At 50.7% G+C, this 20590-nt stretch overlaps 1 protein-coding gene and 1 pseudogene across 1 annotated transcript; both read right to left on the bottom strand.

The window, feature by feature from the left end:
* Positions 1 to 201: 201 nt before the first annotated feature.
* On the bottom strand, positions 202 to 7996 carry LOC116999952 (annotated as a pseudogene).
* A 3169-nt stretch (positions 7997 to 11165) lies between these two features.
* Positions 11166 to 19135, bottom strand: LOC116999953 (cytochrome P450 2J2-like). The gene is given in 11 exon segments (XM_033067130.1): positions 11166 to 11355; positions 12002 to 12140; positions 12610 to 12674; positions 12677 to 12796; positions 12993 to 13128; positions 13385 to 13561; positions 13956 to 14116; positions 15385 to 15534; positions 15683 to 15845; positions 16339 to 16643; positions 18671 to 19135. Coding segments are annotated over 10 exon segments (1476 nt in total). The 5' UTR covers positions 16528 to 16643; positions 18671 to 19135; the 3' UTR covers positions 11166 to 11179.
* Positions 19136 to 20590: the final 1455 nt, after the last annotated feature.

The raw sequence follows: 20590 nt of genomic DNA, 5'->3' as shown, positions 1-20590 counted from the left end.
TGTCTTTATTCCAAACCATGTATGTAATGGTCCCTAGGTGATATTTCTGGGCAATGCACCTGGTTCTACATGTTGGTACATCTAAAATATCCTGTTTTAGGATAGACAGGGACAGAGACACAGGGCATGGCCAAAAGCCCACAGCCTGTTCTGGACATGGCCTTGGGGTGGTCTTCACCTGGCAGAATACTTGACAACAAAACCGCTTTGATAACCATTTATTAATGTATGAGACAGGTGTTAGAGAGTGACTGTTTTTTAGAGAAGTACATGTTAAGGAAATGTCAGATTTATATTTGTGTTAATGTTATCAAACAAAGGCTGCTATTGCTCTCCCACTGTATCCAGCCACAGCTTCTACAGTGCAGGCTCTAGTGTCCCTCATTTTGCCAAGGTGAACAATGACCATCCATCATAAAATTAGGAAAGCCCCAAGACCCTGATTAATTTACAGTGCCACTGGGCAAGCCTAATAATGTCCTAGTAGCTCCCAGGGTGATCCCAGGATCACATTATCATGGGATACAGAGTGCAAGGTCTACTTGTAAAAGAAAAGGTTTTGCAATTGCCTTGAAAGAACTAAACCACCCAGCCTCTCCATGGAGCTGCCAAGGGCTTTTCTTCAGCACCCCTGACAAAGGAATTTCCATGTGAGGACAGTGGCCAAGGCTTCCCTACCGAGGCACAGCACAGATCTTGTAGGGCTTTGGGGCCATTGCAATGCCTATCATGGGCTCGAGGCTGAGCTTGGTGTCAGGGGGTGCCTGGAAGGTGAATTTCTGGAGCAGGGAGGTGAAGAAGAGGAAGAGCTCAGAACGGGCCAGCAGCTCGCCCAGGCAGGAACGCTTCCCTGTGGAGACAATGACCCACAGCATCCTCAGACTGTGCTTGTGCTGCTGAAAATGCTTCTGCCTGCCCTTAGGACTGTGCTCCAGCTGTGTTATCCCATTCCTGGGTGAGTTTTTCAACCCAAACCAAGATTCCCAATAATGACTTTGACATTACAGCATGGTCTGCCTCCCAAATTGCATGATTTGGTGAGGACAATTCACCCACACGCATGACCTGGATGTGCCCATGCCGGGAGAGCTCAGCAAAAAGAGCTGCCAGAGGAGATGTGTGCTGCTGGTGTGAGAAGCAGGTGCTAAAAGCAACTTTTCCAGGGAAGCTGCTGTCTGGGGAACCCTGTGGTAGCAACAGTCAGGCCCCTGGTGAGCTGAGCCCTGTGGGAGCAGGAGCACAGAGTGATGGCCTCAGTGAAGCTGCTCCTAAGGTCTCTGGAATGTACAGTAATTTCGCGACTCTACGGCGCACCGGATTGTAAGGCGCACCTCCAGGAGTCGGCAAATTTCCGAAATTTGTCCATATATAAGGCGCACCGAAGTATAAGGCGCACATTTTTTTTTTTTTTTCAGCGAGGATCCACATGCAACAAAGTAATGAATTAGTAACAATCGCGCCAGCTGTGCTGTCTCGGGTTACAATATAGGATATGATCAAAAAATCTATTCTGTCACCATCTGTTGTGACCAGGTGGGGCAGTGATCCTGATCTCCGTGGGAGATACTCTGCTAATGGGCCATCCATTGAAACCAGGCGGGGCATTGTTCTTTCTCTTTGCACCCCTCATCCTTCTTCCAGGGAGTTATCTTCTGCTAATGGCCATTGATTCCCACTGTGTGACTGATAAAATTACTTTATCCCACTGAGCGTTGCTCCAGAAAGAGGGGACAGCCAAGCCTTTCTTACCTAGATAAAAACTGAAATGTACACTACCCCACCTGGTCACAACAGATGGTGATAGAATAGATACATTGATCATATCCTGTATTATAACCCAAGACACTTTGTCAGTGTTTGGGGCTTGTTTCGGCTGCGGTTCAGCTTGCAGATCGCACTTCCAGGTTGGCAAATTTCCGAACTTTGTCCGTGTATAAAGCACTCCGGACTATAAGCCGCACTTCCAGGGTCGGGCCAAAATTTTAGTCAAAAGGGTGCACATTATAGTTGCGAAATTACTGTACATGCTTTTTTGATCATCCTCACTTCTCTTCTGTGCATGTGAAAAGAGACAGGGCTCCAAGTGTGGTCGTGGTGCTTTGGGGAGGCCATGGGAGCATTTTGAGCAGCACCTCTCAGGGTGCATCTGCTCTTTCCATTGCTATTTTCCTCTCTCTCTCCACCCTGCAGTTGGAAACCCAAGCCCACATGTGCACATAATTCAGCAAATCTTACCCATAGAAAATGGTATAAAATTCTCGTTTTTCCAGAACTTCCCATCCTTCAAAAAATGCTCGGGGTTAAAATGCTCAGGGGTTTTCCATTCATTCTTGTCAAACATCAGAGAGGTTAAATTAGTTGTTAAAATAGTGCCCTAATAAGAAAAAAGAAAAACAAATCACACTTGCTTTAGCACTGACAACATGAGGGGCAGTTTTATCTTCCACGAAGAACATGGAGAGGAGAGAGGAAGAAGAGGGATGAAGAACATCCTTAGTCAAATTCTACTGAAATTATTTGTGCAACACCCCACTGCAGGCCCAGATTTTCTACTTCTTATCTGTTTGGACGTGCAGTTACATAACTCCATTTTTCCCTCATCAGCATCATTTTTATCTGTTGTAATCTTGGGCCAAAGTCCCTGTAAGATCTGGGATCTGTGCCTCAAAGGCATGTGTGGGGGTGTGGCACCATTCAGGGTGCTGGAGAACATTGGATGGCAAAATTCCAGGTTCAGCAGGAGTGAACTCTGGACAGGGCAGGGACTGCACAGGAGGGACCTGGTGTGGCAGAGTGGCTGAGGAGCTGGGAGTGTTCCTGAGACCCAGCACTCCAGAATTTACCTTTGGGATGAAGTAACCATCCACATAGGCATCCTCTGTTGCCATTCTCGGCACATTGAAAGGGATGACGTTGCCTCTCCTCTGCACTTCGTGGATGACAGCATTGGTGTAGTGCAGGTTGTTCCTGTCCTCCAGGGCTGGTGGCCGTGCCCGGCCAATAACTGCATCAATCTCAGCTTGCACCCGGGCTGGGGGAAAGAGCAGGAATGAGCCCAGGGAAAAAACCCTTGGACCAGTACAAGGTTGTTACTGTGAGGGTCTACCAAGAGACCTGGGCCATTGTTTACACCTCTTATATGAGTGTGGGGACATTCCAGACTGGCCTCTCACACAGTTGTGAGGGATAAAAGCCAGGGAAAACCAACTTCTTGTGAACTGTACCTTGAATTTCTGGATGCGTGGCCATAAACAGCAAAGCCCAGCGGAGGGTTGAGGACGTGGTCTCAGTCCCAGCAAACACCAGGTCCAGTGTGCAGGCAATGAGGTGTTCCTCGCGGAAGGTGTCACTGTCATGGTCCTTCATGAGAAGGTGTGTTAGTGTCACAGGAGCAGTGAGGGTGTCCTGGCACCAGACTTGGTCCAGAACACCCTCAGGATTTTGCCAGAAGCTGCTGCCATCCCTGCATCCCCATCCTCCTTATGGGATAAACCTGCTGTATGTCCTGAGCTCATAAAATGCCACAAAGGCAGCTCAGATGGAGAATCTGAGCTCATTTCTCATCCCTTCTGATTTCTGAGCCCCACTCCAGGAGGGTTTTCTCGCCATTGCTGACCTTGGAGATCTCCAGCAGGTAGCTGTCAATGTAGTCCCGGCTCTCTGAAGGGTTCCAGTCCTCCTTGTGTTTGTTGATCTGCTCTTGCATAAATTTTTTCAATAACCTCCAGTTTTTAAAAATGGTATGGTGGGCTCCAGGTACGTACTTCATTATAGATGGGAAGTTGTTGTAGAGCTTTGAACACAAAAGGAGAAATACAAATTGAGTAAAGGACTTTAAATACAGTAATTTCAGGAGTATAAGTTGCACTGGACTATAAGGCACACATTTTTTTTTGCAGAGAGGATCCGCACGCAACTTTCCCAAAGTAACAAATTTGTAACGGAATCATGCGATTGCGGGGTTTACTGGCAGGTGCTCAATTTGCAAACATTTGTCACAGATTGCTGTAGCCTTTAAACGCAGCCCCAGGCGCCCTCCCCCGTGCGCAGGCTCTGGCACTCCCACCCACCCCCCAGTGCTGGCTGGCGCGGCTGGCTTGGGGCTGCCACCGCCCAGCCGCGGCTCACACTTCTGGGTTGGCTGGGGGTGGCCGCGGCTCGTGGCTTGGGGCTCCTACGGCCGCCCGATCCTGCCCTCCCCGTGTGGTGGCTGCCAGCCATTGCTGCCTGCTCCTGTCCCCACCTCGCGGCTCCACTCGAGGCTCGGCTCGCGGCTCACACTTCTGGGTTGGCAAATTTCCCAACATTGTTCATATATAAGGCGCACTGGATTATAAGGCGCACCGGATTATAATGCGCACTTCTGTGCTTCAATCAAAATTTTAGTCAAAAGGGTGCGCCATATATTCGTGAAATTACTGTACACTTCTGACGTCAAGACTTTAGACTGCGATTGCTCTTGCTGAATGTCTGGAGCTAGTGGAAACAGCTCTCCTCCAGAAGAAAATTCTCATTATGGGGTAACTTGTGTGTTACTCATTATTTCAGCAGGCAGGCTGGCAATCAGTGGGCAGGAAAAGTGAATTTTGGTGAGAGAAAGCAGTGTGAGCACGGCACAACTGAAACAGATGGAAGACAGAAATGACAGGCACGTGTAACCTGTGCAAAGGAACAGGGAATGACAGGTTTGGTGATGACAACACTGTGACTTTTGAGGTTGATCCCAGAGAAGAAATGATGGCCCTGGGTTGGTGGCAGGAGGGCTGTACCTGGCTTGTGATGGCTCCATGGAGGGCAGTCATTTCATACATGAGCTTCAGCAGTCTTTGGAAATCCTCATCATGGTAGTCACAAACCGATTGCCAAAGATGAGGGAGCAAATGACATTTGCAACAGCATTAGTCACTTAAGCTGAGGGTTGAAAGGATTCCCTGGAGAAGAAAAAGATCAGTTCTCTTCCACTCTTCTCAGAAAAGAAGAAAAGAAATATCAGAGGTAAAATAGTCAGGAAATATGAATTACAGTAAATTCACGAATACAAGCCGCACTGAGTATAAGCCACATCTCTGGGTGTTGGCAAATATTTCGGTTTTTGTCCATAGATAAGCCGCACCCGAATATAAGCCGCTCTGTCGTTCGCAGCGAGGACCCGCGTGCAATTAGTAACAGAACCGCGGGAGGGCAGGGTTTACTGGCTGAGCTAAGGCTGTGCAGGCTCGGCCCGCTAGGGGCCGCTGACGGGGCCAGGTGGCCCAGCCCGGTGCTGCCGCTCGGGGCCGGCCGCCGCTGCCACTGGGCTCGGTCACCCCGGGTCGGCGCTGCCCCGCGGTGGCAGGCAGGGACGGAGCTTCCCCCGCTCCTAAGGCAGCGGCGGCGGGCGGGGACGGAGCTTTCCCGCGCCTGTGGCGCCGGCGGCAGGTGCGGACAAAGCACCCTGCCTCCTCCCCGGGCCACAGCAATGGCTGCGCGGGGCTCCCGTCAGCTCCCGGAGCCACGGCAATGGCGGCGCGCACTTCTTCCCCCCTCCCCGGGCCGCGGCAATGACGGCGCGCACTTCCCCCCCCCTCCCTGGGCTGCGGCGGAGGAGGGAAGAAGAGAGCTCTCCCGCCTCTCTCCCCGCCCCCCGTGCTGCCTGCAGGGAGCCAGGGCAACACGGTAACACTGTAACAATTGCGAAATGCCGGCTTTTACTGGCAGGTGCTTGGCTCGGCACTCTGGCTGGCACGTCTGGGGTTGTAAATGTCAGAAAATTATTCACATATTAGCCGCCCCCGACTATTAGCCGCACTTCTGGGTTTCCACCAAAATTTTTGTCAAATTGCTGTGGCTTGTATTCGTGAAATTACTGTAAATGGCACTGTCCTATGTCAGTGCTGTCCTGGGGTGCCTGGCTGGCTCCATGAGCTGGCCAAGCTTGGCAGGGCAGCCCCAATGGTCCCAGTTCAATCAGCGTATGGATATGTTTACTTTTGAAAGCAACGTCTGCAGGATGTCATTTGAATTCATTGGAAACATTAGTGCTGATGCACACTCAGTATTTCCCATAGAGGAGCAGGCTGAAGGTGGGCTGTGAATAATGCTGTGGGTGAGGTTCCACAGACAGCTGGAAGGCAAAGCACCTGCAGGAAGGAGCAGGGATGCTAGCAGGGTTGTAGCATCCCGTGCAAGGTGGGGTATTTTTCAGTATGCAGTGAAATTGTAAGAGGCCCTAGCAGTTCCTGCCTTCACAGCTGCTGAGGACCATGGCACTCACCTTGTTCATCCCTAAACACATCCCCCAGGAACTGGCACTCCTCCTGGATGCGCTCCTCCAGGCTCCTCTTGCCCAAGCCGAAGTTCCGGAGCGTGCTCAGGGTGAACCTCCTCTGTGCCTTCCACAGGTGCCCGCTGGAGGAGATCAGTCCTGGCAGGAACATCCCCTGTGAGCCAGGGCTGATCCACCACCGAGAGAGAAAAGGTCCAGGGCTCTGCCCTGTCTCCAACTGTCTCAGACCTGTGCATGGTCAAGGCTTGGACCCTACAGCTGAGGCATGTCTTGAGGGATAACTCACCGATCTTGCTAAAGACCTGCTCGTCAAGGGGAATTTCAGGGCGCTCCATGAACTTGTCCCCTTGGTTTACGAGCACTTCTCTCACCAGCCGCATCCCATTTACCATCACAAACTTCATGCTGCCCATGTGCATGCCAAAGATGTCACCATATCTTTTACTTAGCTGGGAGAGGACATAAATAGAAAGGGTTTTAATTTGCAATGAATGTTCCTGCTGAGACCAGGACAGCCCTGTCCAGGGACATGGGCAGCAATAAGGGAAGGTTGGGAGGGGAGACAATGTGTGCACTCTGCCTGAGGGCACAGGTTTTTTCTGTTCTCTTTTCCTGAATCAGTGACTGGGAGATGTGTTAATTCCCCATAAATCATGTAAACCTCAGCAGTTTGGATTTCTCAGTCCTGTGTTTTTCCAGGTTTTGTCTCACCCCATTCCAGCCCCCACTCAGACCTGTGGGGTTTGTACATCTGTGACTGCACCTGTGGGATCGTGCTGTGACCTTTGCCCATGGAATCACTCCACACCTGTCACCCTGCTTGTACTCAGGTAAATGTCACTGATGAGGGCAAACCTCCTGCTTGCCTTCACGACCTGTGGGGTTTGGGTTATCCTTTTTCTGCATGGCCAGGGATGTGTGGCTGCAATACCTCCATCCTTTCCCCATACTGCTCACCACCCACATACCTTCTGTATTGCAGTCAAAGGATCTTTGAAGTCCATGAGATAGATGTGCCCCACAAAGGGAAGGCGGAAGGGAGTGGGAGGGAAATTCTTTGGATTTCTGTTCTTCATGTAGTCTGCGATGAGCAGGAAGACGAAGAGAAAGATGAGGAATGTCTGCAGGGAGATGCTGTCCCAGAGGAAGTGCAGCATGGCTGGATAGTGGGGCTCTGCAGGGATGTGTCCCACAGCACGTCAGGCAGCTTGAGCTCACAGGGCACCACTGAAACTCCCAGGGCCAGGGGGAGATGGGTGATGTGCTGGCACAGCTGTGGGTGCAAACACAAGAGAGAAAGGAGCGGCTTTTTTGCTGCCTGCTCTCTATATTCAGATTTCTGCTTTTCCTGCTTTCAGAAAGGATTAAACCCCTTCTTGATTAAACTGAAACATTCCCCTTCATCTGATTTAAAAAAAAAAACAAACACCACAAACCAGAACACCCCCAGCTTCCCATTTCCCCTCCAGCCTCCCCTCAGTACTTTACTAAACCCCAGTGCTCCATGCTCTTGCCTGAAGGACAGAAATGAGCTTTGTGGGTTGAGATTGAAACCTGGCAGTTTCATTGTGCTGTTCCCACAAGCTCATCCCTCAGGATGATCCTGCTCCCTCCTTGCCAGCTTTCCTCACCGTGCTACGTCCCAGTTTCAGCTTCTCAGTGCCAGGGAGTCTCCAGCTGCTCCGAGAGCTGCACAGTTTCCTTGTTTACAGCAGCTTGACGCGTCACTGGCCAAGCCCCAGGTCTCAAGGGACATCTGAGATAAGGTTGCACAAACCTTTCACAAACCATCTGACTCTGTTTCATGTGTGTGTGTGTGACGTGGGCTGTAAGCAAACCGCTGTCCTGGAACTCAGCACCAAGCACCATCATTTTCTCATCTCCACCAGACGAGTGCGGGCAGAGCAGCTGCCTCCAGCCATGCCTCGAGCTCTCCAGCCATCCCTCCCCACCTGCCTTGTCCTTTGGGTGATAGCTGCTCCCAAAGCCCCACAGAGCTCACCAAGTTGCTGAGAAGCCAATGCAGGTGCCCAGCTCTGCAGGCTGGGCCCCTTTGGGGGCAGCTGCCAGCAGGATCTGCTGCATTTCCCACCCAGGGGCAGCTCTGGGTCAGGGAGGTGCTCATGCACATGGACCACGTGGAATTTTGATGTTTATGGTATGTTTTACTTTGAAAGAAGCAGGGAGCAGCAGCACTTTGCCCTTTGCAGTCATCAGCTGGCCCCTCCTGCTCTGGGCGATGTTTTGGGTTGCTTTTCTCTCTTTTGGTGTCATCAGTGGCTGGTGGGACTGACCAGTGCTGATGACAAGCCACAGAGGAGCAGCAGAGCTACTGGAGTGATGGCATACATATGTTCTCCACAACCCTTACCCCTGGGGAGCTGGAGAAGTCAAAACTCTGTTTTATTGTGGAATCTAGAGGGGAGTAACCTTTTTTTGAGAATATCTCTTTTCACCTCTGGTTTGAAAGCCCAATTAGGCAAGAGACCCTGGAGATGAAGATTTGACCGCATTGACATGAGAGGATCCACTTGAAAATTGAACAAATTCCTGTCTCCTGCCTTTAAGGTATGCCATCATTGCATTTAAATAAAAAAAAAAAAGAAGAAAAAGAAGCTGACTTCAATCATTTATTCTCTCCAGGAAGAGGGGAGGAAACCCCAAAGTAACAAAGAAACACAAATTGGAAATGAAAGAGAGATCAATATCTATCTACTGAGCCAGTGCAAATAACACAAGCTGTAGCCAAGAGGTCAGACCTACAGCAGAATGAACACAAAATGGAGAGAAACCAGTGCCTAGTCCCGAGTGGTGCTGAAGACTTCAGAGGTGAAAAAAAGTCCCTGGATCTTTTTTGTATTCTCTTTCCTAAAGAGAAAAACACAACATGGGAGCCTGTGAGTGTGAACCAATAATGAAAAAGGCAATAGGATTAAAGTGATCAGTGAGAAGGACAGTTCAGTGACAGAATCCCCGTGCGGCCCGGCGTGGGCAGGGATGTGATGTGCAGAGGACTCTCCCCTGTGGCATAAATCTGCCAGTGCACAGGGATTGCTCTGTACCGCAGCAAAGCCGTGATTGCCGGGGACAGAGGAGAAACCAGTGGAAATGAAACTCGTATGTAATCCTCTTTTCCTGTTAACTATTCCATATCCTATGTGGGTACCCACACAAAAGTCACTTATGAAAGGTGAGAAGCAAAAACTACAACAAACAAAAGACCAAATAAAAATAAAAACAAGAAGGAAAAGAATAATCTTTGCTATGACTATAGTCCAAACTGAAGCACATAGAAGACAGCAATTCTAAGCAAAAATGCTTGGTCACATAAATGGAAAGATTCTCTGCAAGTTGCACATTTAATTAGCTCTTATCCAAAGAGACCTGGCAGAGGAAGGAGCTGTGTCCATGGTGCAGGGTGCCCTGTTCCCAGCCGCTTCCTCAGCCCCCACGCTGTGTCCATGCTGGCCACACACACACAAATCTTTGCCAGAAACAGAGGGGAAGTGCTGAACTCGTGACTTCCACCACAAAGCCACTGTTTCCAACACTTTCCTTCCTGAAGGCCAGCACTGAGCCCTCGCGGGCACGATCCCTCCAACATTCTCTGCTGTTCCCTTTTTGCTGTGCTTCAGGTGAACTCCTCCTCTGCAACCTCAGGGGATTATTTTGTTGCAGCTTTTCTGATTTGTATGTTACTAGCACAATCCTTTTGCTTTTCTAATATGAGATTCCTGTATCATATTTTATAGCCCTTCCAGACCTGCAGGAAGCACAGCTCTTTGTGACATCCCACTTGGGTTTGGCTTTGGTAGAAGCTGCTTCTACTTCCCTGTAGCCTCCTAATTAAAATTTCTATATACAGTAATTTAATGACTATAAGGCGCATCGGACTATAAGGCGCACTCCCCGGGGAGTCAGCAAATTTTGCAACTTTGTAAATAACATAAGGCACACCGGACTATAAGGTGCAGGTTTTTTTTTGCAGCGAGGGTCCATGCCGTGTACAACAAAGTAACAAATTATTAACAGAATCGCGCCATCGCGGGTTTACTGAAATGTGCTCAAAAATGGAAACATTTTTCACAGATTGGCGCAGCCTTTAAATGCAGCCACAGGACACAGAAATCCTGTGCCGCGGGCCAAGGCACTCCCGCCTGCCCCTGGCGCCGACTGACGAGGCACAGCTCAGCGCGGCCACAGCTACCCCCTGGACACAGCAAGCCACTCCATGAGGCTGGGCAGGTAAACAGGGAGGATTTTGCATATAGGAATTCCAACTGTGCTGTCAGGATGACTTCTTCCATCACTTCTGTAGGAATTGCCTTTGGTTTTACAGTGCCAACCTCCTGCAGTGCAAGGCCAGAGACACAGGGCATGGCCAAAAGCCCACAGCCCGTTCTGGACATGGCCTCGGGGTGGTCTTCACTTTGCAGAACACTTCATGACAAAAACGCTTTGATAACCATTTATTAATGTAAGACACAGTTTTTATAGAGCGACTGTTTTTTAGAGAAGTACATATTAAGGAATTGTCAGATTAACATTTGTGTTAGTGTTATTAAACAAAGGCTGCTGTTGCTGTCCCACTATACCCAGCCACAGCTTCTACAGTGCAGACTCTAGTGTCCCTCATTTTGCCAAGGTGAACCGTGGCCATCCATCATAAAATTAGGAAAGACCCAAGACCCTGATTAATTTACAGTGCCATCGGGCAAGCCTAATAATGCCCTGGTAGCTCCCAGGGCACATCATGATAGGATACAGAGTGCAAGGTCTACTTGTAAAGAAAAGGTTTTTGCAATTGCCTTGAAAGAACTAAACCACCCAGCCTCTCCATGGAGCTGCCAAGGGCTTCTCTTCAGCACCCCTGACAAAAGAATCTCCATGTGAGGGACAGTGGCCAAGGCTTCCCTACCGAGGCACAGCACAGATCTTGTAGGGCTTTGGGGCCAGTGTAATGCCCATCATGGACTGGAGGCTGAGCTTGGTGTCAGGGGGTGCCTGGAAGGTGAATTTCTGGAGCAGGGAGGTGAAGAAGAGGAAGAGCTCGGAACGGGCCAGCAGCTCGCCCAGGCAGGAACGCTTCCCTGTGGAGACAATGACCCACAGCATCCTCAGACTGTGCTTGTGCTGCTGAAAATGCTTCTGCCTGCCCTTAGGACTGTGCTCCAGCTGTGTTACCCATTCCTGGGTGAGTTTTTCAACCCAAACCCAAGATTCCCAATAATGGCTTTGACACTATAGCATGGTCTGCCTCCCAAATTGCGTGATGTGGTGAAGACAATCTGCCCACAACGCATGACCTGGATGTTCCCATGCTGGTAGAGCTCAACAAAAGAGCTGCCAGAGGAGATGTGTGCTGCTGGTGTGAGAAACAGGTGCTAAAAGCAACTTCCCACAGAAGCTGCTGGCGGGGGAACCCTGTGGTGGCAACAGTCAGGCCCCTGGTGAGCTGAGCCCTGTGGGAGCAGGAGCACAGAGTGATGGCCTCAGTGGAGCTGCTCCTAAGGTCTCTGGAATGTACATGCTTCTTTATTCATCCTCACTTCTGTGCATGTGAAAAGAGACAGAAAAGGGCTCCAAGTGTGGTCGTGGTGCCTGGGGAGGCCATGGGAGCATTTTGAGCAGCACCTCTCAGGTTGCATCTGCCCTTTCCATTGCTATTTTCCTCTCTCTCTCCACCCTGCAGTTGGAAACCCAAGCCCAGATGTGCACATAATCAGCAAATCTTACCCAGAGAAAATGGTATAAAATTCTCATTTTTCGAGAACTTCCCATCCTTCAGAAAATGCTCGGGGTTAAAATGCTCAGGGGTTTTCCATTCATTCTTGTCAAACATCAGAGAGGTTAAATTAGTCATTATAACAGTGCCCTAAGAAGAAAAAAAGAAAAACAAATCACACTTGCTTTAACACTGACAGCAGGAGGGGCAGTTTTATCTTTCACAAAGAACATGGAGAGGAGAGTGGAAGAAGAGGGATGAAGAACATCCTTAGTCAAATTCTACTGAAATTATTTGTGCAACGCCCCACTGCAGGCCCAGATTTGCTACTTCTTATCTGTTTGGACGTGCAGTTACATAACTCAATTTTTCCCCCATCAGCATCATTTTATCTGTTGTAATCGTGGGCCAAAGTCCTGTAAGATCTGGGATCTGTGCCTCAAAGGCATGTGTGGGGGTGTGGCACCATTCAGGGCGCTGGAGAACATTGCATGGCAAAATTCCATGTTCAGCAGGAGTGAACTCTGGACAGGGCAGGGACATGCACAGGACGGACCTGGTGTGGCACAGTGGCTGAGGAGCTGGGAGTGTTCCTGAGACCCTGCACTCCAGAATTTACCTTTGGGATGAAGTAGCCATCCACATAGGCGTCCTCTGATGCCATTCTTGGACCATTGAAAGGACGACATTGCCTTTCCTCTGCACTTCGTGGATGACAGCATTGGTGTAGTGCAGGTTGTTCCTGTCCTCCAGGGCTGGTGGCCGTGCCTGGCCAATGACTGCATCAATCTCAGCTTGCACCCGGGCTGAGGGAAAGAGCAGGAATGAGCCAGGGAAAAAAACCCTTGGACCAGTACAAGGTTGTTACTGTGAGGGTCTACCAAGGGACCTGGGCCATTGTTTACACCACTTGTGTGAGTGTGGGGGACATTCCAAAATGGTCTCTCACAAAGTTTGTGAGCCATAAAAGCCAGGGAAAACCAATTTCCTTGTGAACTGTACCTTGAATTTCTGGATGTATGGCCATGAACAGCAAAGCCCAGCGGAGGGTTGAGGACGTGGTCTCAGTCCCAGCAAACACCAGGTCCAGTGTGCAGGCAATGAGGTGTTCCTCACGGAAGGTGTCACTGTCATGGTCCTTCATGAGAAGATGTGTTAGTGTCACAGGAGCAGTGAGGGTGTCCTGGCACCAGGCTTGGTCCAGAACACCCTCAGGATTTTGCCAGAAGCTGCTGCCATCCCTGCATCCCCATCCTCCTTATGGGATAAACCTGCTGTATGTCCTGAGCTCATCAAAGGCCACACAGGCAGCTCAGATGGAGAATCTGAGCTCATTTCTCATCCCTTCTGATTTCTGAGCCCCACTCCAGGAGGGTTTTCTCACAATTGCTGACCTTGGAGATCTCCAGCAGGTAGCTGTCAATGTAGTCCCGGCTCTCTGAAGGGTTCCAGTCCTCCTTGTGTTTGTTGATCTGCTCTTGCATAAATTTTTTCAATAACCTCCAGTTGTTAACAATGGTATGGTGGGCTCCAGGTACGTACTTCATTATAGACGGGAAATTGTTGTAGAGCTTTGAACACAAAAGGAGAAATACAAATTGAGTAAAGGAGTTTAAATACTCTTCCGACATCAAGACTTTAGACTGCAATTGCACTTGCTGAATGTCTGGAGCTAGTGGAAACAGCTCTCCTCCAGAAGAAAATTCTCATTATGGGGTAACTTGTGTGTTACTCATTATTTCAGCAGGCAGGCTGGCAATCAGTGGGCAGGAAAACTAAATTTTGGTGAGAGAAAGCAGTGTGAGCATGGCACAACTGAAACAGAAGGAAGACAGAAATGACAGGCACGTGTAACCTGTGCAAAGGAACAGGGAATGACAGGTTTGGTGATGACAACACTGTGACTTTTGAGGTTGATCCCAGAGAAGAAATGATGGCCCTGGGTTGGTGGCAGGAGGGCTGTACCTGGGTTGTGATAGCTCCCTGGAGGGCAGTCATTTCATACATCAGCTTCAGCAGTCTTTGGAAATCCTCGTCATGGTATTCAAACCGATTGCCAAAGATGAGGGAGCAGATGACATTTGCAACAGCATTAGTCACTTTAAGCTGAGGGTTGAAAGGATTCCCTGGAGAAGAATAGGATCAGCTCTTCTCAGAAAAGAAGAAAATACATATCAGAGGTAAAGTAGTCAGGAAATATGAATTACAGTATTTCACGACTATAAGCCGTACCCTTTTGACTAAAATTGTCCCTTGAACCCGAATGTGCGCCTTATAATCCGGTGCGCCATATCTGATGCCCAAAGTTGCGACATTTGCCACTCCGGCAGTGCGAGCCCGCAACAATCCCCAGCTGAGCAGAGCCCGCCCAGCGGCGGCATCAGGCCAGCACCGGGCTGGGTTGAGCCCGGCGGCATCGGAGCAGCAGCCTCACAGGGTGGGGGAAAGTGCGGCGGCGCAGCCCGGGCTGGGGGCAAAGCCGCCCACATCGGGGAGGTGGTCCCGTGGGGCAGGCCCGCCGGCATCGGGGCGGCCCCCGCGCGTGGCAGGGAAAGCTGCCGGAATCGGGGCAGCAGCGGCATGGGGCAAGCCCGCTGGCATCAGGGCAGCGGAGGCATGGGGCGAGCCTGCCGGTATCGGGTCAACCCAAGCGCCAGGGGACTGCCAGAGTGCACTGGCAGAGCGGGGTTCCCGGTGCGCCAGCGGGGCAGGTGACATCCAGAGCACCGGGGAACTCCCGGAGCAGTGGGGCCCCAGGAACACTGCACAGAGTGGTGGCGGACATAGCCCAACCCCGGGGACGCTGCACGGAGTGGCGGCGGACATAGCCTGGCCCCGCCAGGTACAGGCAGGCCCGGGGGCCAATGGCTGCTGGGTTGAGGCAGGGCCTCGGCCAGCACCCGCACAGGGGGAGCTGAGGGCAGAGCCTCGCTGCAAAAAAAAAAGTGTACCTTATAGTCCGATGCGCCTTATGGTTGTGAAATTACTGTAAATGGCACTGTCCTATGTCAGTGCTGTCCTGGGGGGCCTGCCTGTCTCCATGAGCTGGCCAAACTTGGCAGGACAACAACAATGGTCCCAGTTCAATCAGCTTATAGATATGTTTACTTTGGAAAGCAAGGCCTGCAGGATGTCATTGGAATTCATTGGAAACATTAGTGTTTATGCACAAACAATATTTCCCAGAGAGCAGCAGGCTGAAGGTGGGCTGTGAATAATGCTGTGGGTGAGGTTCCCCAGCCAGCTGGAAGCCAAAGCACCTGCAGGAAGGAGCAGGGATGCTAGCCGGGTTGTAGCATCCCTTGCAAGGTGGGGTACTTTTCAGCATGCAGTGAAATTGTAAGAGGCCCTAGCAGTTCCTGCCTTCATAGCTGCTGAGGGCCATGGCACTCACCCTGTTCATCCCTAAACACATCCCCCAGGAACTGGCACTCCTCCTGGATGCGCTCCTCCAGGCTCCTCTTGCCCAAGCCGAAGTTCCGGAGCGTGCTCAGGGTGAACCTCCTCTGTGCCTTCCACAGGTGCCCGCTGGAGGAGATCAGTCCTGGCAGGAACATCCCCTGTGAGCCAGGGCTGATCCACCACTGAGAGAGAAAAGCTCCAGGGCTCTGCCCTGTCTCCAGCTGTCTCAGACCTGTGCATGGTCAAGGCTTGGACCTTACAGCTGAGGCATGTCTTGAGGGATAACTCACCGACCTTGCTGAATATGTCCTCATCATGGGGAAAGTCAGAGCGCTCCATGAACTTGTCCCCTTGGTTTACGAGCACTTCTCTCACCAGCCGCATTCCATTTACCATCACAAACTTCATGCTGGCCATGTGCATGCCAAAGATGTCACCATATCTTTTATTTAACTGGGAGAGGACATAAATCGAAAGGGTTTTAATTTGCAATGAATGTTCCTGCTGAGACCAGGACAGCCCTGTCCAGGGACATGGGCAACAATAAGGGAAGATTGGGAGGGGAGACAATGTGTGCACTCTGCCTGAGGGCACAGGTTTTTTCTGTCCTCTTTTCCTGAATCAGTGACTGGGAGATGTGTTAATTCCCCATAAATCAAGTAAACCTCAACAGGTTGGATTTCTCAGTCCTGTGTTTTTCCAGGTTTTGTCTCACCCCATTCCAGCCCCCACTCAGACCTGTGGGGTTTGTACATCTGTGACTGCACCTATGGGATCGTGCTGTGACCTTTGCCCATGGAATCGCTCCACACCTGTCACCCTGCTTGTACTCAGGTAAATGTCACTGATGAGGGGAATGGGTTTGAGTTATCCTTTCCCTGCATGGCCAGGGATGTGTGGCTGCAATGCCTCCATCCCTTCCCCATGCTGCTCACCACCCTCATACCTTCTGCATTGCAGCCAAAGGATCTTTGAAGTCCACGAGATAGATGTGCCCCAAAAAGGGAAGGCGGAAGGGAGTGGGAGGGAAATTCCTTGGATTTCTGTTCTTCATGTAGTCTGCGATGAGCAGGAAGACGAAGAGAAAGATGAGGAATGTCTGCAGGGAGATGCTGTCCCAGAGGAAGTGAAGCATGGCTGGATAGTGGGGCTCTGCAGAGATGTGTCCCACAGCACGTCAGGCAGCTTGAGCTCACAGGGCACCACTGAAGCCCCCAGGGCCAGGGGGAGATGGGTGATGTGTTGGCACAGCTGTGGGTGCAAACACAAGACAGAAAGGAGTGGCTTTTTGCTGCCTACTAATATTCCCCATCATCTGACTAAAAACCAAAAAAACTCACACAAACCAGACGACCCCCAGCTTCCCTTTTCCCCTCCAGCCCCCCCCAGTACTTTTCTAAACCCCAGTGCTCCATGCTCTTGTCTGAAGGACAGAAATGAGCTTTGTGGATTGCGATTGAAACCTGGCAGTTTCATTGTGCTGTTCCCACAAGCTCGTCCCTCAGGATGACCCTGCTCCCTCCTTGCCAGCTTTCCTCACCGTGCTACGTCCCAGTTTCAGCTTCTCAGTGCCAGGGAGTCTCCAGCTGCTCCGAGAGCTGCACAGTTTCCTTGTTTACAGCAGCTTGAAGCGTCACTGGCCAAGCCCCAGGTCTCAGGGGACATGTGAGATAAGGTTGCACAAACCTTTCACAAACCATCTGACTCAGTTTCATGTTTCCGTATGTGTGTGTGACGTGGGCTGAAAGCAAACAGCTGTCCTGGAACTCAGCACCAAGCACCATCATTTTCTCATCTCCACCAGACGAGTGCAGGCAGAGCAGTTGCCTCCAGCCATGCCTCGAGCTCTCCAGCCATCCCTCCCCACCTGCCTTGTCCTTTGGGTGATAGCTGCTCCCAAAGCCCCACAGAGCTCACCAAGGTCCTGAGAAGCCAATGCAGGTACCCAGCTCTGCAGGCTGGGCCCCTTTGGGGGCAGCTGCCAGCAGGATCTGCTGCATTTCCCACCCAGGGGCAGCTCTGGGTCAGGGAGGTGCTCATGCACATGGACCACGTGGAGTTTTGATGTTTATGGTATGTTTTACTTTGAAAGAAGCAGGGAGCAGCAGCACTTTGCCCTTTGCAGCCATCAGCTGGCCCCTCCTGCTCTAGGGGATGATTTGGGTTGCTTTTCTCTCTTTTGGTGTCATCAGTGGCTGGTGGGACTGTCCAGTGCTGATGACAAGCCACAGAGGAGCAGCAGAGCTACTGGAGTGATGGCATACACATGTTCTCCACAACCCTTACCCCTGGGGAGCTGGAGAAGTCAAATCTCTGTTATATTGTGGAATTTAGAGAGGAGAAATCTGTTTTTGAGAATATCTCTTTTCACCTCTGGTGTGAAAGCCCAATTAGGCAAGAGACCCTGGAGATGAACGTTTGACCGCATTGACATGAGAGGATCCAGTTGAAAATTGAACAAATTCCTGTCTCCTGCCTTTAAGGTATGCCATCATTGCATTTAAATAAAAAAAAAAAGAAGAAAAAGAAGATGACTTCAATCATTTATTCTCTCTAGGAATAGGGGAGGAAACCCCAAAGTAACAAAGAAACACAAATTGGAAATGAAAGAGAGATCAATATCTATCTGCTAAGCCAGTGCAAATAACACAAGCTGTAGCCAGAGGTCAGACCTACAGCAGAATGAACACAAAAATGGAGAGAAACCAGTGCCTAGTTCCGAGCGGTGCTGAAGACTTCAGAGGTGAAAAAAAAGTCCCTGGATCTTTTTTGTATTCTCTTTTCTAAAGACAAAAACACAACATGGGAGCCTGTGAGTGTGAACCAATAATGAAAAAGGCAATAGGATTAAAGTGATCAGTGAGAAGGACAGCTCAGTGACAGAATCCCCGTGCGCCCGGCGTGGCAGGGATGTGATGTGCAGAGGACTCTCCCCTGTGGCATAAATCTGCCAGTGCACAGGGATTGCTCTGTACCGCAGCAAAGCCGTGATTGCCGGGGACAGAGGAGAAACCAGTGGAAATGAAACTCGATGTAATCCTCTTTTCCTGTTAACTATTCCATTCCTATGTGGGTACCCACACAAAAGTCACTTATGAAAGGTGAGAAGCAAAAACTACAACAAACAAAAGACCAAACAAAAATAAAAACAAGAAGGAAAAGAATAATCTTTGCTATGACTATAGTCCAAACTGAAGCACACAGAAGACAGCATTTCTAAGCAAAAATGCTTGGTCACATAAATGAAAAGATTCTCTACAAGTTGCATATTTAATTACCTCTTATCCAAAGAGACCTGGCAGAGGAAGGAGCTGTGTCCATGGTGCAGGGTGCCCTGTCCCCAGCTGCTTCCTCGGCCCCACGCTGTGTCCATGCTGGCCACACACACACAAATCTTTGCCAGAAACAGAGGGGAAGTGCTGAACTCGTGACTTCCCACCACAAAGCCACTGTTCCAACACTTCCTTCCTGAGGGCCAGCACTGAGCCCTCACAGGCACGGCCCCTCCAACATTCTCTGCTGTTCCCTTTTTGCTGTGCTTCAGGTGAACTCCTCCTCTGCAACCTCAGGGGATTATTTTATTGCAGTTTTTCTGATTTGTATGTTACTTGCACAATCCTTTTGCTTTTCTAATATGAAATTTCTGTATCATGTTTTTACAGCCCTTCCAGACCTGCTGGAAGCACAGCTCCCTGTGCCATCCCACTTGGGTTGAGCTTTGGTAGAAGCCGCTTCTGCTTCCCTGTAGCCTCCTAATCAGAATTTCCATATACAGTAATTTCACGACCATAACGTGCACCGGAATATAAGGCGCACGGGAGTCAGCAAATTTTGCAACTTTGTAAATAACATAAGGCACACCGGACTATAAGGTGCAGGTTTTTTTTTTGCAGCGAGGGTCTATGCCGTGCGCAACAAAGTAACAAATTAGTAACAGAATCGCGCCATCGCGGGTTTACTGATGTGCTCAAATTGGAAACATTTTTCACAGATTGGCGTAGCCTTTAAATGCAGCCACAGGCCACAGAAATCCTGTGCCGCAGGCCCCAGCACTCCCTCCTGCCCCTGGCACCGACTGACGAGGCACAGCTCAGGGCGGCCCCAGCTGCCCCTGGACACACCAGCCACTCCATGAGGCTGGCAGGTAAACAGGGAGGATTTTGCATATTGGAATTCCAGCTGTGCTGTCAGGGTCATTTTTTCCACCACTTCTGTAGGAATTGCCTTTGGTTTTACAGTGCCAACTTCCTGCAGTGCAGGGACAGAGACACAGGGCATGGCCAAAGCCCACACCCTGTTCTGGACATGGTCTTGGGGTGGTCTTCACTTTGCAGAAAACTTCATGACAAAAATGCTTTGATAACCATTTATTAATGTATGAGACAGTTGTTATAGAGCGACTGTTTTTTAGAGAAGTACATATTAAGGAAATGTCAGGTTACAGTAATTTCATGAATACAAGCCGCACTGTTTTGACCAAATTTTGCTCCCATACCGGGAATGCGGCTAATATTCAGGTGCGGCCAATATGTGAATAATTTTCTGACATTTTCAAACCTGGGAGTGCAAACCAAGTCAGTGCAAACTGCAAAGTCGAGCTCCTGCCAGTAACACCCTGCATTTACACGGTTGTTACAAATTGATACTCTGTTGCGCAGTGGGTGGAGCTACTCTGTGCAGGCAGCACAGGAGGTGAAGGCGAGGCAACTCCCTCCTGCTGGCCCCAAGGCTCGGGGGAAGGCGGGCAGCTCTCTCCTGCTTCTCCCCGCAGCTCGGGGGAAGGCGGGCAGCTCTCTCCTGCTTCTCCCCGCAGCTCGGGGGAAGGCGGGCAGCTCTCTCCGCTTGGCCCCGCGGCTCAGGGGGCTCCCGTCCCCGCGTACCGCCGCCGCAGGAGCAGGCAGGCTCCATCCCCAGCTCCCATGGCTGCCGCAGGTGCCGGTGGGCTCTGTGCCCCCCCTGCCGCCGTGGGGCAGTGCCGGGCTGGGGTGACCAAGCCCAGCGGTGGCGGCAGCCGGCCCCGAGCATCCCCGCCAAGCGGCAGCACTGAGCTGGGCCGCCCAGCCCTGTCGGCAGCCCCAAGCCCTCATGGCCCGAGCGGAGCCAGTAAACCCCGCCCTGCCGCCGTTCTGTTACTAATTGGCAACTTTGTTGCACACAGGTCCCTGCTGTGAACACAGAGCGGCTTATACTCGGGTGCG

Source organism: Catharus ustulatus, chromosome 9, assembly GCF_009819885.2.
Source record: "Catharus ustulatus isolate bCatUst1 chromosome 9, bCatUst1.pri.v2, whole genome shotgun sequence".
In the NCBI taxonomy this organism is placed as follows: Eukaryota; Metazoa; Chordata; class Aves; order Passeriformes; family Turdidae; genus Catharus; species Catharus ustulatus.
This window is presented reverse-complemented; position numbering and strand designations above follow the sequence as displayed.